We start from the raw sequence: 14,226 nt of genomic DNA, 5'->3' as shown, positions 1-14,226 counted from the left end.
ATTCCCAATGCATGCGCGTTCCCCGACAGTGGAGCGGCTATATGTCCACCTTGAAAATCAACAGCATGTTTACTGGACAGATGATCAACAAATAGGTGAAGTCCTATCAAAAAACACAATCAAAGAATTCATGTTCACAGCTTGGATGCATTCTAACAAAATATGTTCTTATGGACGGGATCTTACATATCATCAATATATCTCAAGATTTGTTTATGTCGCCCGCAAAAGATACTGGCAACAAAGAAAACAAGGGAATACAATAGGCAGACTCATATGGGTCCCACCTTCAGCTGGTGAACTGTTTTACCTTAGAATGATGTTATCCACTGCCAAAGGTGCACAGTCTTACAGTGACATTAGAACAGTCAACGGTCTGGTATATCCTACATTTAGGGAAGCATGTTTTGCAAAAGGCTTTCTAGGTAGTGATCAAGAATTTATTAGTGCTTTACAGGAATCTAATAATTGGGGTACTGCACACTACCTAAGAAAATTATTTGTCAAGCTTTTATTTATGAACACCATGGACAGACCAGAATATGTTTGGCAACAGACATGGCAATGGATGACAGATGATATCATATTCAATCATAGAAAACAAGGTGATTTTATATATTCTAAATAAATATTGTTTACTCATAATCATTATGTTTATTATTTTACTAATCACAAGTATCCGCCTTACTGAAAAGGAAACAATTCATTTATGCTTAACTGAGATTGAGAATATGCTACAAGCAAATAGAAGGAGCTTGCGAGATTTTCCATGCATGTCATACCCAATAGGATATGCACGAAACCAACATCATAATAATCTGATCCATAATGAAATGGCATATGACAAAGAAATGTTACCAAAACAATACAACACGACATACCAATTGCTCACAGGTACTCACAAATTATGACACATTTGATATAGCAACTCCTTAATCACAATAGTATATATTACTATTTGTTAATATGTGAATATATAATTATAGATGAGCAAAAAACTATTGTCGATACCATTATGTCTGTGGTTAACACTCAATCAGCTGCAGTTTACTTTCTCTATGGATATGGTGGAACTAGCAAAACATTTGTTTGGACAACCTTATCATCTGGTATACGCTCCAATGGTGGAATTGTTTGTACAATTGCTTCGAGTGGAATTGCTTCATTACTATTGCCTGGTGGTCGGACCGCACATTCCAAATTTGCTATACCAGTCCCTGCAACAGAAAATTCAACATGCAATATTCATCAAGGCAGTGAGTTAGCTGAATTATTAAAGGTTACAAAACTAATAGTTTGGGATGAAGTTCCAATGTGTCACAAATTTCCATTTGAGGCACTAGATAAAAGTCTTAAAGACATCATGCAAAACAATCTGCCTTTTGGAGGGAGAATTATGGTTTTTGGTGGAGATTTCCGACAGATCTTGCCAATTGTTCCAAAAGGTAATCGCTCAGACATCGTCCATGCAACTATAAATGCATCATACATTTGGGACCATTGCCAAATTCTTAAACTTACAAAAAACATGAGATTGCTATCAAATGCTCCCCAACAGCCCAACAATGAAGAACTCAAACAATTTTCACATTGGCTACTTGACATAGGAGATGGAAAAATTGGACAATATAATGACGGATTTTCAGAAATCACTATTCCAGATGAGTTTCTTATAAAAAATTATGATGATCCTATCCATGCTATTGTTGAAGCTACCTATCCCAGCTTGATAGATAACTACAGTGACACAGATTACTTGCAAAAAAGAGTTGTTCTTGCCTCTAAAAAAGAAATTGTTGACAAAATAAATGATTATGTCCTATCACTTATACCCAATCACGAAAAAGAGTATTGCAGCGCAGATAGTATTGATAAATCAGATGAATTGCTCAATCCTGCTTTTGCATTATTGCCACCTGAATTCCTGTATTCATTGCAAACATCAGGTATACCTAATCATAAATTAAAACTTAAGGTTGGAACTCCAATCATGCTAATACGAAATCTCGACCAAATTGATGGCCTGTGCAATGGAACTAGGCTCATTATCACCAAACTCGGATCTAATGTGATTGAGGCTGAAGTAATTACTGGGCCTAATTCAGGAAATAGGACATACATACCCATAATAAATATGTCTCCTTCTGAATCTCCATGGCCATTCAAACTTATAAGGAGGCAGTTTCCATTCATAGTTTCTTATGCTATGACTATAAACAAATCTCAGGGACAATCATTACACCACATAGGACTGTATTTGCCACACCCAGTTTTTAGTCATGGCCAACTATATGTTGCACTCTCAAGGGTTAAAAGCAAAGATGGACTTCATATTCTCATACATGACAATGACGGTAATCCAAAAAATATTACCACTAATGTTGTTTACAACGAAGTCTTTGCCAATTTATAAACAGGTATCCTTCCATCATACAATACAATTATGCTGTCACATTAATTACACCTTTCTATTTGTTTGTTTTATTCAGTCTGACATATAACACATGTACTATGTATGTTGTTGCATTCCAAAATTGTTATACTCACTTCGGGGAATTCAATGCAACTTCAACAAATTTATTTAATTCTACATCATATTCGCTTTTACTGCTTTTGTTCAGTTTGACATATAACACATATACCATGTATGCTGTTGCATTCCAAAATTCCTATACTAACTTCGGGGAATTCAATCCAACTTCAACAAATTTATTTAATGTTGCAAATGTTATCTGAAAATTTATATTACATGGTTGGTAAAAAAAACAAAAACAAAACAAAATATACCATTCTTTTCGAATGTATTCTAATAATAATTAATCTAATGCATGTAATCTAAATCATGAATTAAGGATTTATAATTAATCAAGGGAACAACAAAGCACTCCTGTTTATTTTATTTTATTTTTTTGTCTTGATTAAAGATTATGTCATGCATATGATGAACCATTTTCATGGGAATATATCTGTACTTAGTTAATTATTATATTCCGTGCTGGATCTAAAGATTTCCTTTTGATCCACTAGCCCCATTCTCATTGGAAAGGTAATGAAGCTGTGAGACATGGAATTAAAATGTTTTCCAACTACCTGGACCACCCCTGCACATTTTGTATTCGTGCTTACACTCCTATACGATTGGTTTTTACACTTCCACTTAGTCTACAAATAAATCCAACTTCAATCCTTTAATATTTAATATGAATATGAATGATATCATATGATTTAATTTAATGAAAATGTTTTCGAAGTCCCTAGGGTGCTGGACCAACCATCCACAGTTTGTATTCGTGCTTCCAGTCCTATACCATAACCTTTTGAACTTCCACTTAGTCTACAAATAAATTCAACTTATATTCATTGCCAAATTAAAATTACACCAACGAATCCGTATTCCTAATAAATACACTGCACAATTGCTGCTCAACCCTTACTTTTCCCGATACGTACACACTTCCTACACGCTTCATATCCCCGCTTACTCTGCTATTAGATTGCCTTTTGAACTTCCACTTTGTTTACAAAAAAAAGCCGCTTTCCCATCCCACATAAAACTTACACCACTAAGGCACTATCGTAATAAATGCACTAAGACAATTACTGTAGTTGTATCTCCCTATACTACATCAAATGCAATCATTATCGAGAGACGTCAGTGTTGTACAGGGTTGTGACTCTTCACAACTCTTTTTTGCATCGTTCAACAACAAAGAGTCACCATTTAATTTGTTAATTAAATCAATCATTATATCGATATAACACCACCGCCACTTACAAAACTTCTATACACATATATCTACCTATACTACACTTCCTATTCATCTTCTTCACATTCTGCCAAACCAAACTAGACTCCCTATTCATCTTCTTTGCATCCAAGAGTCACCATTTAATTTGTTAATTAAATCAGTCATTATATCGATATAACACTGTTAAAAAGAACAATGACATACAAGTTTTAGAGAGAATGCTCTTTTTCTTAATCTTCAAAAATACAACTACTGCAGTTACAAAGTTACAATATATAGACTACTGCAGTTACAATATATTTAAAACGACTCCACATAACTACTCCATATAACTACTTCACATAACTCCTATTTACAAGAAACTACCACTAACTTCTTAACTTCTATTAACTTCTATTCACATCAACATTCCCTCCCTTAAACTAAAAAGAAAAACAAACATTTAGTTTATAACTGACGCATCAACCATTCCCAGCATACTCCGTAATTTCAAGAATTGTTCTAACTTGAGAGGTTTTGTCATTATGTCTGCAACTTGTTCTTGAGAATTACAGTAACTCAACTCCACAATTTTGTCTCTGGTCAAATCTCTAAGAAAATGAAACCTTATATCAATATGTTTGCTTCTGCCATGAAAAACAGAATTCTTTGATAGCTGTATAGTAGAATTATTGTCACATTGAATCAAAGTACTATTTTCCTCCTTATGACCAAGTTTCTCTAAAACTCTTCTCAACCAAATACACTGACAAGCACAAAACGCAGCAGCTATGTACTCAGCCTCAGTAGTAGACAATGTCACTATAGGCTGTTTTTTAGAAGACCATGAAACTGCTCCGGAACCAAGTAAGAATGCAAAGCCAGAAGTGCTCCTACGATCATCCAAATCACCAGCAAAATCACTGTCGGTGTAAGCCACCAAATTTGTGCAACCATTCTTTTTGTAGAAAATTCCAAGCTCAGTTGTACCTTTCAAATACCTTAATATTCTTTTTGCTGCAAGCCAATGAGATTCAGTTGGGCAAGACATGAATCTACTAATAAGACTCACTCCATACATCAAATCAGGTCGAGTTGCAGTCAAGTACATCAGACTGCCAACCACCTGTTTGAACAAAGTTTCATCAACTTTGGTTCCTGCTTCATCCTTTGACAATTTCGTGCCTGGAACAATAGGATTCTTCACTGGATTGCTTTTATCCATTCCAAACCTTCCTAGAATTTCATAAGCATACTTTCTTTGACACACAAAAATCCCATCTAAACTTTGTATTACTTCAATCCCGAGAAAATATCTCATCCTCCCCAAATCAGTCATGTCAAATTCCAACATCATGGAATTCTTAAAATCATCATACATACTTTTATCATTTCCAGTATATATTAAATCATCAACATAAAGACTTACTATTAAAATTTTACCTACTTCCTTCGACTTTGTGAACAGTGTGTGTTCACATAAACACCTTTCAAAGCCTTCTCGAACAAAGTAAGCCTCTATCTTGCTATACCACGCCCTTGGTGCTTGCTTCAAGCCATACAATGCCTTTCTTAGCTTGTAAACTTTGCCTTCTTCACCTTTCTTCTCATATACCAATGGTTGTTGCACAAAGATTTCTTCATTGAGTTCACCGTGAAGAAATGCACTTTTTACATCTAGTTGAAAAACATCCCAATTGTTTTGTGCTGCCAAAGCAAGTATTAATCGAATGGTGTCAAGTCTAGCAACTGGAGCAAAAACTTCAGTATAATTAACTCCATATTGTTGTGCATACCCCTTCGCCACTAGCCTTGCTTTGTACTTGTCTACCTCTCCTTTCTCATTAAGTTTGGTTTTGAAAACCCACTTAACTCCAATTGGCTTCACCCCTTTCGGTAGAATAGTTAACTCCCAAGTCTTGTTCTTTTCTATTGACTCTATCTTTGCCATCATTGCATCCCTCCACTTCTTACTCTTGACAGCTTGTTCAAATGTAAGTGGGTCATCTTCAATGAGCATTATCATAGCATTCAGACCATCTTCATCTGACAAACCTTCACCTGTTACATAGTCTATTGCCCAAGATGGTGGTCCTCTTACCCTCCCTTCATTCAAAATTGGGAATCATTTTCAGTTGATTCACTAGAAGAAACACCAGTTTCACTTGAGTTTCTTGTATCAACATCACTGCCTTCTCCTTCAATGTTACCTTCTTCTTCATTGTTTTCTATTCCTTCTTCCATGTTATTCTCATCACCATCATCGTTCCACTTTAAAACATCTGATCTGCATTCTTCATTGCTTTTGCCCCAATTCCAGCATTCATCTTCTTGAAAAATCACATCCTTGCTAATGATGATTTTCTTGGAAATTGGATCATATAATTTGTATGCCTTTGATTCATTACTTACTCCCAAGAAAACACACTTCTTGCTTTTTTCATCTAATTTGCTTCTCTTCTGGTCTAGGACATGTGCATGAGCTACACACCCAAAAACTCGAAAATAATCAACCATTGGCTTCACATTGCTCCATGCCTCTTCTGGAGTTTTGTTCTGCACAGCCACAGTAGGACATCTATTGAGGATATGCACACTCCATTTTACAGCTTCGGGCCAAAACATTTTAGGAACCTGGTTCTCCGCTAACATAGAACGCACCATGTTCATTATCGTTCTATTTTTCCTCTCTGCAACTCCGTTTTGCTAAGGAGTATAGGCTGCAGTCAATTGTCTACTAATGCCTTGATTTTTGCAAAATTCTACAAACTCATTTGAGGTAAATTCACCACCTCTATCTGTTATCAAAGAAGCAATATATGCACCAATCTCCTTTTCAACATGAGCTTTAAAATTTCTAAACATGGAAAAAACTTCTGATTTTTCATGTAAGAAATAAATCCAAGTTTTACGAGTGAAATCATCAATAAAACTTAGGATGTACCTCTTGTTGCTATTTGATTCTGGTTTAATAGGCCTGCATATGTCTGCATGCACAAGTTGTAACTTGTTTGATGCTCTCCATAAACTCTTCTTAGGCATAGAGTTTCTGTGTTGCTTTCCAGTTAAACATTCTATGCATATCTTCTTTGGAATCTTGACCGAAGGCAACCCAATTACCATCTTCTTATCAAAAAGTGTCCTCAATCCGTTATAGCCTAAGTGACCAAAGCGGCAATGCCAAAGATGAGATTCATTTTCTGATACAATTTGGAAACACGAGGAAGCTTTTGGTATCATGGTAGCCAACACAGAAAACATTTTATTTCCACTCATATCTGACTGCATAATTAATCCTTTCTCAGAATGATATACCCTACACTTCCCATGTTGAATCAAAATAGTTAAGCCTTTTTCTTGAAGTTGCCCTATGCTCAATAGATTATTCTTAAGTTCAGGAACATAATAGACACCAGAAATTGCCTGAGTAAATCCATTCACTTGCATACGAATGATACCTTTTCCCACAACAGCCATTCTGGTATTATTGCCAAGTTTTACCGTTTGGCTAAAGATTTCATCCAGTTCTGAGAACCACTCCTTGTTTCCAGTCATATGATTGCTGCAACCGGAGTCAAGGAACCACACTTCTTCCATTTTGTCTTGCTCCAATTCAACATAAGACATTAATAACAATTCTTCATCTTTTTCCTTCTCTAATTCAACATAATTGGCATTTTTCTCCCAATCAGGACATTCATATTGATAGTGTCCTAACTTGTGACATTTGAAACATTCAATAACAGCTTTATTGAATGAATCTCTTCCCCTTCCTCGACCTCCTCTGAATGAACCATTACCTCTACCTCTACCTCTTCCTCTACTTGCTTTGTCTTCGTGGGAGATCTTCAGAACCTGATCTTCTTCTCCACGACTTCTCATCCTCTGCTCATGAACAAGAAGACTACTTTGCAACTCATCAATAGTCATCATGTCTAAGTTGTTGGATTCTTCAATTGAGCATACCACATAATCAAATTTTGAGATCATTGATCTCAAAATCTTTGCAGTAACGACTGTTTCACTCATACTTTCACCATGAGCCTTCATTTTGTTGGCTATGGTTAAAGTACGAGAAAAATATGCATTCACTGTTTCTCCTTCCTTCATTTGAAGAATCTCAAAATCTTTGCGTAAAGCTTGCAGTTGAGCCCTTTTGACCCTGGTTGAACCTTGGAATTTTTGCTTCATTGAATCCCATATATTTTTTGCCGTGTCCTTCTTGAGGATTGTTTCAAGGACTTCACGATCTATTGCCTGGAAAAGGTAATTCTTTACCTTTAAGTCCTTCAACTTCTGCTCCTCGATCAATTTGCATTGTGCCTCCGTAGGCTCTATTCCATCTGCCACCATCAATATCCCATTCTCAATGAGATCCCAATATTCTTTGGAGCGGAGAAAATTCTCCATCAACATTGCCCAATGATCATAATGACCATTAAACCTTGGAATTGCAGGCTGCACGAAACTGCTACTCCCACCTTCTGCCATTCTTCTCAACTCGTTCTACTCGAAACAAAGAAAAACTGCAGTTTCTTTCTTGACTCACACTCACTGTTTTCCTCACACACTCACTATTTTCCTCACATGCACTCAATATCAGGCCCCTACAATGGAGCTCTGATACCAATTGTTAAAAAGAACAATGACATACAAGTTTTAGAGAGAATGCTCTTTTTCTTAATCTTCAAAAATACAACTACTGCAGTTACAAAGTTACAATATATAGACTACTGCAGTTACAATATATTTAAAACGACTCCACATAACTACTCCATATAACTACTTCACATAACTCCTATTTACAAGAAACTACCACTAACTTCTTAACTTCTATTCACATCAACAAACACCACCACCACTTACAACACTTCTATATACATATATCTACCTATACTACACTTCCTATTCATCTTCTTCGCATCCTGCCAAACCAAACTAGACTCCCTATTCATCTTCTTTACATCCTTATGGCCACTTCCGCATCACGCTCCACTATTGTAATTTGTTTCCTCTTCTTCTTATTTTCATCTTTGTTATATCTGTTTCCTCTATTCCTTTGGTTACTTAATATTTTAACATTATTCGTATAGTTCCCACACAATCCAATGGACAACATAAGATTCACCGCACCTTTCAGAGTTCAGAAGGTAACATTTCACATAAAAAACCATTTTCTACTTAACTGCATTTCCATTTTTATTCAACTGCCTCGCCTTACTTTCTTTGCCTGCAAAACCTTCTCCAAGTTCCTTTCTCCTATCACAGGCAATGGCTCCGAAACTACCCGAAATATGCTTTATTCCACTACGATGGCGAGATACATTTCATTCGAGTAAGAACACATGGTACTAAATGCTTTTTTGCTGATGGCTTGAATGATTTTAGAAAGGCACACAACCTCAACGAAAGCGTCATTCTACGTTTGGTTGCCGGTGACAAAAATACCACTTTCACCGTTTATATTGACGGACCTGCACACCACCACTCTAGCCTAAAGCCCATCATATATAGAAGAAGATACATCTTCACAGTTGATATCACACATGATATGCTACAACAAAATCTGTCTTTGGTGCGTTATACTACACTTTTTTCAATCTATCATACTTTGTCGTTTCCTCATCAATTTGTTTAACCATCCTTTGTTTTGATGATACAGACACTTCCTGCAGCAGCTTCCAAATTTGTCTATGGCTCAAAAAAAAGTATTACCATCCACCACGGACTTCCAAAATCCACCAAATGGCCACTCAGCATTCACAATCACATGCCAGCTATTACAGAACCATGGTTCAACCTGATTCATGAAAAAAATTTGAGACCCAGAGATGAGGTAGCTTTTTACTACCGTTTTCATGACCATGCATGGGAGCTGGTCATTAGGAAAACCATCAAATGGAACAACAACAACACCGACCTTGACTTTGATGAATAAATTCTTTTATATTCATATTTTTTTTAAAAGTTTAATATTCTGTGGTTTTTTTTCCTGCTACTACCAGACAATTTCCTCACTATAACTGCATGATTCCTATCTTAATATTAAAAATATTTACGTTCTGTTAATTTTGCTCAACGCTTTGTTTGTCGTTTGATATTTATATTGATTTTGCGAACTTTGTCTTCCAAATTACGTTGAAGCGATAGGTCAATATTGTTGGTATTTATACGAAAAAAGCGATAGGTCAATATTGGCTTCTAAATTAGATTAAATGATGAAATAAAATGGACATTTAAGTTTAGATTATATTATTCCATAATAATATAATGGTTGGAATTTCTGTTTCAAATAAATGGTTGCAATTAGTAAAACTGTTTTGATCAAAAGTGTAGCCGCAGAATTAAACCTTCTATTTGTATGTTGCTGCCATTCGTTGTCTCTTTACCTTTTTCGGTTTCCTTTGCACTGAAACACTAAAAACATGTGTCAGCTTTGTCTGATTTCGTTTTCATACACACTGCTATTTCTATTATGTTTTTTTTTACCCACGTCTGTGTGTAGTCTGTTTTCGGCTTTATACGAAAAATCGAATAACTCAATACTGCCACCACCTGTAACACATAACTAAAATTGTTTTAAAACATTATTTTTTATACGTGATTAGAATTTTTTTTTTGCTGAATTAAATTAAAATTTATTTAGGATCAGAATTAAATACTATTATTTATAGAGATAACAAAATTATTTAACATGACAACAAATTATTTGTATAGACTGAAACATTTTTTAAAACAAAGACTAAAACATAGTTTTTTTATGAGTCTAAATTATCTTTTATAATCAAAATATTATTTTCATATGCCCACTAAACATTTTTACAAAATTATTTTTAAAATTTAGTCCCTCTTCACAATTAAATACATCTAAAATAATTTTTTTTCAGAAAAACAAAATATTTTTAATTTATTTCCCATATTTCTTTTATATAATTTAAATCAATTTTAAAATATTTTCAACACAATCAACTCTTCACGCAAATTATCTTTATGTTATATACAAACAGTATGCTGACAGATAGTAATTATGTCACTTACAGTAAAAATATACAAACAACACCCTAACAAATATTATTTATTCACTTACAGTCTAATGATACAAACAAACAGTACTCTGACAAATAGTATTTATGTCATTTATAGTAAAATGCTGACCCGTGCATCGCACGGGCTCTCCACTAGTTTAAATTGATTTGTAGGTTACACGCATATTAAATTGGCTTATAATAAATAAATATTTAAATTGATTTATAATTACCACTAAACATTTGGGTTAATCGAGTGAAAATGTGAAACTAAACTCAGATTTTTTAATCATAGTGCGTGTTGTTTTATTGCAGAGAGTGAAAGGAAGAGGGAATCCTGAGAGGGAAAGGGAAAGAAGAGTGTGAGTAGTAGCAGTAACAACGGAAGTACGACAACGGAAAGTTTCGGTTTTCGCGAACTGGCAGAGGCAACGAGGGGTTTCAAGGAAGTGAACTTACTCGGGGAAGGTGGTTTTGGAAGGGTTTACAAGGGTCTTCTTGCAACGGGAGAGGTCAATTTCTATTTATTTATTCAGATCGTTATCTCTCTCTCTGTTTTTAATAAATACGGGTGATCTGATATTCACTCCTAAGATTGCAAACTAGATAATTTGTAGTTTTTTTATCCTTTTATTCTCTTTTAGCCCACCTCACCTAGTGGGATAAGACTTTTGTTGATATTTTTTTTTTCTGTCTTGGAATGCAATGTTTTGAGAGGCAAGTGATTTCTTGGTATATAAACACCTAGTTGGAAAAAAAAGTAAGTATTTCTTTTGTAAATTCATTTTCCTGTACGTTAAATGCCGATAGCTTATTCTCTTGCTACTCTAATATTATTCAATAAACTTGATGATGTTAAATTTTAATTCCAGGTGTTAATATGGCTGCTCTAATCATGTGCATACTTCTAAGACACCTTTTGTCTTTTACTCATTGGCTGCAAATTATTTTTTTGACTTGATAGCAAATATTTGGATATCTGACATGACATTATTCGGTTTCACAATATGGAACTGATTTTGGAACTTTCTTCTTCCCTTATAGTTATAGGTCTAACTTGTCATTCTCATTGCCTTAAACTTTCTACTTGTAGGTACTCTTCCTGCTAAAGTGATGGAAAAAGTTGGTATCACAGGAAGTTAATCACTGTGCTTTGATGACTTGGTAAGAAAACTTGAACCGACAATGGTAAGTTCGAGAAGGCGCAGACTTTTGGGACTGTGCCCAATAGCTAAGTGGTTGGCAATTCCTTTTCTTTTTTCTTTTCTCTGACATTTTTACTAATTAGTTGGATAAACCTGATGGTCCAACTATTCAAATTTATCTTTATAAATTTTATAAAATAAGGTAAACAGGCTTTTGCTTATCTCTCTCACATTTCCAACCACAGCGCCACCTTGCAAGATCTTGAAAGGGGCAATGGTGACACTGTTCTTCACTGTGCTATTAGGAGAGAATATTTCGGTATGTTTTACTTGTATCTATCTTCCTTTTCGATCTCCTAAACATTCATATTTTCTGCTTTATCTTCCACTCAGAAAATTATTATATGTTCCACGGTTGTTATAGTTCTAATTAATATGTATATAACATATAATTGATGGTTCCAAATCATGTAAGTGCGTGTCTAGTTGGAGGTTTACACTTGTAAAATACTTGCTTTTCCGTAACTTGATTTGGACGTGATTTTGCAAGAAAACGTGGATCCTAAACACTATCCAAACACCTATAATAATTTCATCCGTAGTTCAAAATTCTTCCACGATAATTGAGTATTATAGTTATAATGTAAGAAATATGATGCATGAACACTATCATACTAATTGAGACCAAAAGAGAAAAAAGTGAATAAAATATAAGTATGATAAATGATGAAGTGATCTGACAAGATATAACAAGAAGTGTTGCATTAATGTATATGATAAATACTTATTTTTATAGAGTTATATAATTATTGTTGATCTAATGGTGGAGGGTTCAGGTATATGGAGGATTTAGGTAATTTGCATGAATTCATGATCAATGCACTTATAAGGAAAGAAGAGAAAAATTGTTGCAAATATCTAATAATTAGAGTGGAGAGAATGAGAAAATCACTTTAGAAATTAAAGTTTTTAATTTATAGTAGATTAATTGGTGTGTACTAAAATCACAATTCAAATTATTTTACGTCCACTAAAATTAGAGACAAAATGACTATATATATTCATATAATTTATCAAATAAGAATTAAATTTGACTTTTTATAATCGAAGTTCGGAATGATTGACATTTATTAAGGATTTTTTTTTTATTTTTTGATTTTCAGTAAATTTTAAATAAATTATAATTTTCATAGTTTAATTTAAATTCAGCACAGCATACTAAATTTTAAAAAAATTATTTTATATTTTTTTATTTTTAATTTTCAAACACTATACTGATTACTATATTGCTATATATGGTGCAGAGATTTGGCTGTGATAATAGTGCAATATTATGATTTTCTTAGCACACATAAGAATATAGAGGGATTAACTCCTCTCACAGTCCTTGTCACTAGGCCGTCGGCCTTCAGAAGTGCAAGCAAACTTTCATGGTGGAAACAAATACGGTACCACTGTAAGTAATATAAACTGCACACATCGCTAGCTAGAGTAAACTCGTAATATAAACTGTAAACTCAAAACAACTACTTTCCCACATGCATGAGTGTTATTTGTAATGTTTTCTTTAAATAACTTTAATAGAAAAATTGTAATGAACTTTGTATTTCAATTAATCATCAGGTATAACTAATTTTAAAATAAATAAATTACTTTTGCGCAGTAAGTGTATACAGAAAAATTGTAAAACCAGGAAAAAAATATATGATGAGAAGAGAGAGGGGTGTGAAATTAGATGAATGTAATGGAGAGATAGAGAAAAAATATTGTAAGTTTTTTTGATGAATAGAAATATTGTAAGAAGTATTGCAAAAGCTTATATTACATGAATAATCTAATTTTTTAAAATGTGCACATTTATGACTCATAAATACGTACAGTATGTAAAAGTTCTATCTACTAAAAAAAATTAATTCAGTTAATTAATCAGTATGCGTAAATTATTGTAAATTCTTCGATAATACTTATTTTTATTCATGTAGATAAAAAAATATATTTATCTACTGCATATATATAATTTTCTTCTTTTATCATAGGCATACTTGTAGAACCACCGGACCCTGAAGGACAAATGAAGGCGAACTTCGGAAAGATGCAGGATCCTAAGTCTGATAAAATGATCCCAATGTAGATGCAATTGCCTTTGGTGTTTTGATGATGATCATGATGATATGATGCAATTGATGCAAATGGGTTTTTCAAGATTAAATTCAAGACAATACTTCAAGATTACAAGTCACAACGTCAAGATGATCACTAGTATATTAGGAAGGGAATTCCTAATTGAATTAGCAAAAGGTTTGGCCAAGTAATTTAAATTAAAAAGTG

The 14,226-nt window shown here is 33.9% G+C and overlaps 1 protein-coding gene across 1 annotated transcript; it reads left to right on the top strand.

Moving 5' to 3' along the window:
• The first annotated feature begins 1,015 nt into the window (after positions 1-1,015).
• Positions 1,016-2,413, top strand: LOC100783926 (ATP-dependent DNA helicase PIF1). The gene has a single exon (XM_006596686.1). It carries the CDS (start codon positions 1,016-1,018, stop codon positions 2,411-2,413), a length of 1,398 nt encoding a protein of 465 aa, XP_006596749.1.
• Positions 2,414-14,226: the final 11,813 nt, after the last annotated feature.

This window comes from Glycine max, chromosome 14 (assembly GCF_000004515.6).
Source record: "Glycine max cultivar Williams 82 chromosome 14, Glycine_max_v4.0, whole genome shotgun sequence".
NCBI lineage: Eukaryota > Viridiplantae > Streptophyta > Magnoliopsida > Fabales > Fabaceae > Glycine > Glycine max.
Note: the sequence above shows the minus strand (reverse complement) of the source record. Positions and strands in the feature narration are given on the sequence as shown.